The sequence below is a fragment of the Penaeus vannamei genome, chromosome 30 (assembly GCF_042767895.1).
Source record: "Penaeus vannamei isolate JL-2024 chromosome 30, ASM4276789v1, whole genome shotgun sequence".
NCBI classification, from domain to species: domain Eukaryota; kingdom Metazoa; phylum Arthropoda; class Malacostraca; order Decapoda; family Penaeidae; genus Penaeus; species Penaeus vannamei.
In genome coordinates, this window is record NC_091578.1 from 20,001 (window position 1) to 24,773 (window position 4,773).

A 4,773-nucleotide genomic window follows, 5' to 3' on the forward strand; every position below is an offset into this window, starting at 1 on the left:
AGCAATCTCTGGGAATGTGTCAAGCACTTCTGCATATGAATGCCTGCCGCGTTCGGCCTTTTGCGGGGATCAGCATGTAAGTGTGTGCATTGAAGTCTCCCCCTATGATCACTCGGTCTTGTGCTGCGGTAGCACAGACCTGGTTTAAATCTTTCTCACACAGTGGTTTGCTATATACATTATATATTTTTAAAGGACCCCCAGGCAGCTGAATCTCAACAGCAAGAGATTCAACGCCTTCTCCTCAGTGCGGCAGATTGGCTATTAAGGAGCAAGGGATTGCTTCTTTTACCAGGGTCACACACTACAAGAGGTACATAGAGGAGTATATATACAAATACTGGGTGGTCAGGTCACGTCGATAATCAGGTGAGCGACGACCTTGGCTAGTTCGTGGCTCCTCGTAGCGGTGTTGATGTTGCCATTCGTGGCAAAAAGATTCGAATTCGAAGTCATCTTCCTTTGCCGTGGGGCCAGGCCTTGCTTTAAAGCAAGGCTTGGCCTTATATATATATATATATATGTGTGTGTGTGTGTGTGTGTGTGTGTGTGTGTGTGTGTATGAGAGAGTATTTATATGGTATAAAGAGCAATTTTTTGGTTCTCTCTCTCCCCTGGGTCGAACAGCACACTCTGTGTCGCGCTTCCTTAAGAAGGAGGTAAATGCTCTTGGATTCTGTCCTCCTGCTTCACTGACTAGTCTTTCCACTAATCATTTCGTACTGAAGATCCGGCGATTGGCTATTCCACCGCATGAATTTTATTAGAATGCAATGAATGGCGTCGGAATGATTGCCAAGCCATACCAGCCGATGTGCTTGGAACCTTCTTACGCCGGAGGCAATGGCCAATTTTTGTCATCGATCGCCAATATTTTTTTCTCTCTCCCTCTCCCTCCCTCCCTCCCCCCCCCCCCCCCCTCTCTCTCTCTCTCTCTCTCTCTCTCTCTCTCTCTCTCTCTCTCTCTCTCTCTCTCTCTCTCTCTCTCTCTCTCTCTCTCTCTCTCTCTCCCCCCCCTCTCTCTATCACACACACACATTCTCTCTCTCTCTCTCTCTTCCTCTCTCTATCACGCACACACATTCTCTCTCCCTCTCTCTATCACGCACACACACATTCTCTCTCTCTCTCCCTCTCCCTCCCTCCCTCTCTCTATCACACATACCCATTCTCTCTCTCTCTCTCTCTCTATCACACACACATTCTCTTTCCCTCCCTCCCTCTCCCTCTCTCTATCACACATTCTCTCTCCCTCTCTCCCTCTCTCCCTCTCTCTATCACACACATTCTCTCTCCCTCCCTCTCCCTCTCTCTATCACACACACATTCTCTCTCTCTCTCTCTTTTCCTCCGCGAATAAGGGAGGGAATGTTGCAGCCATACTTCGATATTAATACATAAATCAATTTTGCTCATGACTACATAGATCACACGTTTAACGAGGCTTCGAATTCTGATGAAGATGCAATAGAAATGTGTCAATGGCATCTCACGCGCTGGGATGTTGTTCTTTCTCATTAACATCTACATCTGTCATTATGGACTTTGTTATCCTAGGCGCTGGGATTTTAATATCTTTGACATTTATCATCATTTGTTCTCAGGCGCTGGGATGTGTTCTCATCAATATCTTCTCCACGTGTCGCAGTGAACTCCCCTACACGTGTTGCTCTTAGAGACCTCGCCGTCTTAACTTAGCGCTCGTGGTCATCGATCCCTCCCCTTCCCCCCACCCCCGCCTCCTCCCCCCTCTACTCCCGTCGACTCACCAAAAGGATGGATTTATCGGAGGACCAAAGGCGTGGTTTTGAATGAAAAAATCTGCTGGCTATTGATTGTACTTTAAGTTCATAAACACGTCTACGCACGGAACGCTAATCGCCTAAGCGCGTGTGTGTATACATATATGTGTATAATAAATGTAATATATATATATATATATATATATATATATATATATATATATATATATATATGTAACAGTAGTCGCGGGACTTCTAAGAGGAAAGTGGAGAAGTATAATAAATCTGAACACCAACGTTGCCAGAAAAAAAAAAAAATATCTCAGGGTTGAACGAATGAGATGAATTTCTTCAATTTATTTGCATGAAAACGTTTCGGGTTAACTTCACCCATCCTCAGTGAGACATAACTGTAAACAACAACAATCCTAAATATATAGTTACGTTAATTAATGGAAACTAATTGTTAAATACAATTCAATATTAATCAAAGTTACAGTAATTATTATATGTTGACATTTATATATAAATTTGAGAGTAAACCTTATTTGGAATCTGACAGTCTTATGATAGAAATGTCAAAACACAAACCGAGTCAAACACTAAAATTCCTCATATTCAAATTAACAGTTCAAATAATTTAATCTATTTTAACCATAAATGTGAAAACTAACATTTTGAAACTCTTTAAGAGCATACGAGTACTGGAAACTTACCCACATCTCAAAGAAAAAGAGAGATAAAAAATACACGAGTGAATTTGGCAGCACTCGAAAGTAACGAGCGATATAAACGCACACGTTCACTGTGCCTCAGGTCCTCTCCGGTGAGACGGAGATCGACTTACCTTCAAAAAGCTGCCATCGTGGGACCCAAAGCGCGCGCGGTCTCGGCCGCCCGGGGTGCAGTAAGGGTCGGATGACTAGGTTGCGGGAATGGCAATTTCGACCTTCTGGCCTTCTTGGAAATCTGAACGTTTGTAGGAATTGCGGGAAGGAATTCCAAGGTGGAAGATTCCGACCCACAAGAAGGAATTCCAAATCCTAGAAAAGTTCCAGATTCAGGAAGAAATTCCTTATTCAGGGGGAGGAAATCCAAATCTATTGGAAGTGATTCTATATCCAATGGAAGGATTTCCCAATCCAAGAGAAGGAATTCCTGATCCAAGGGAAATAATTCCTAATGAAAGAGAAGGAATTCCTGATCCAAGGGAAATAATTCCTAATCCAAGAGAAAGAGAAGGAATTCCTAATCCAAGGGAAATAATTCTTAATCCGAGGGAAGGAATTCCTCATCCCGAGTAAGGATGATATAAACATACATTTCCTATGTTGACAGGAAATGTATGTATACTCTTTTGGAACTATATGATGAGAGTTGTATATATAATAGGAAATGTATGATTATTAAAAAATAATAATAATATGGATGTGTATGTTAGGATTTAAGCCATAGGGTTGCAATGTTATCGTTCAACTCATTTTCAGAACCTATCGCCCTCGTTACGTTCACCATGAAACCAAAGTTCTAAAAATCCACAGAAAGAGAAGAAGCGACGCTTAAATAATTTAACCCAAGTCATTGCACCGAAAATCGCATTTCGATTACACTCACCGGAGGGCAAATGGCAAACTCCATTCACTATCATACAAAATATTGAACCTCGAAGGACTCCGACGTCTTCCATCGCAAATCACGTGCCTCCTTCGTCTGTGTTCCAGGTTGCCTCGACGTCCTGGGCGCTGGCTCTTCTGCAGCTGGAGGGTTACGGCGAGGAGGACCTGCAGGAGACCGGAGAGCCCCCGCAGGTCGCTCTTCGGAATCTGCTCAGGTGGGTGTAGCCGAGAGAAGCCCAAGGGAATGCTCGCCTTTCTCTCTGGATTTATTCATTTATTCATATTTATAGTGCGTGGCACGTTGTTTTGGTTTTCTCTGTGGAGGTTTGACGGTAAAGATAAAAGGGGAAGTACGGAGCAGAGGCTGTCTCTTCGCCACACGATCCATAATGTGTTGTTTGAATTATCCTTTTGCATGTTTATTCCTCTTATTTTCCCTTTACCAATTCCCGCTTCTGTTCTCTGGTTTCCTTGCGCGACCGCTGCCTCGCCGCAGCCCAAAGTAACCCCAGACCCATCCCGCCAGGCCCGTCCAGCCCGACCAGATGAACGCGACCGTGCAGCCGTCCCTCAAGTTCCTCTTCGTGCGGCATCCGCTCGAGCGCGTCGTCTCCGCCTACAGGAACAAGCTCGAGGACTCGTTCGCCTACCACGACGGCGAACACTTCTACAGGACCTACGGCAGGAGCATCGTGCAGGGGTTCCGACAGAGGAAGAAGTTCAAGATCCTTCTGGACGCCGGCGACGACCCTGGCGACGGCGACGACTACCGGAGGGAGCCCACGTTCGAGGAGTTCGTCGACTACCTTCTGGGCACGGAGGTGGTGGACTACGACGAGCACTGGAAGCCCATGTGGCTGCAGTGCCACGTGTGCGACCTCGAGTACGACTACATCATCAAATACGAGGCCTTCCAGGAGGAGAGTGAGTACTTCCTGCGCCTGCTGAAGGAGAGGAAGCACGTGCCCGAGAGCTTTGACCTCCGCTGGGAGAACAAGGGCGGCACGGACAAGGGCGCGACGCTCGAGTACCTGAGCAAGATTAGCGAGCACAAACGTTGGCTGCTCTACGCGAAGTACCAGGAGGACTTCAGCCTTTTCGGCTACACGATGGAGGGCTACACCGAAGCGATCCCTCCTGAACTTTCCATGCACACGAACGATTTGCATTAGATGTCACATGACCTTCTGGGCTGTATTTATTTTCGAATTCTAAGAATAAACAGGTATTTATAAACGCTGTTGTTTTTTTCCATTCCTTGGTTACAGCGCTGGAACATGTTCCCATATCTTTGTAATTTTGAGATATGGCTGCTTTTATTCCTATAAATAGGACTGTTAGTACTATTATTACTATTATCTACTTTAATGGCACGGACACACGTGATTACACAGAAAAATAAATGGGGTTTTAAT

At 45.2% G+C, this 4,773-nt stretch overlaps 1 protein-coding gene across 1 annotated transcript in view; it reads left to right on the forward strand.

Annotated features, from left to right (window-relative positions):
* Nucleotides 1–4,578, forward strand: part of LOC113829380 (carbohydrate sulfotransferase 11) — an 11,242-nt gene extending 6,664 nt beyond the window's left edge. The window contains exons 3-4 of the mRNA XM_027382544.2: nucleotides 3,464–3,573; nucleotides 3,885–4,578. Of these exons, the coding sequence (XP_027238345.1) occupies nucleotides 3,464–3,573; nucleotides 3,885–4,530 (756 nt within the window). The 3' untranslated portion in view covers nucleotides 4,531–4,578. The remainder of the gene's footprint in view (nucleotides 1–3,463; nucleotides 3,574–3,884) is intronic.
* Nucleotides 4,579–4,773: the final 195 nt, after the last annotated feature.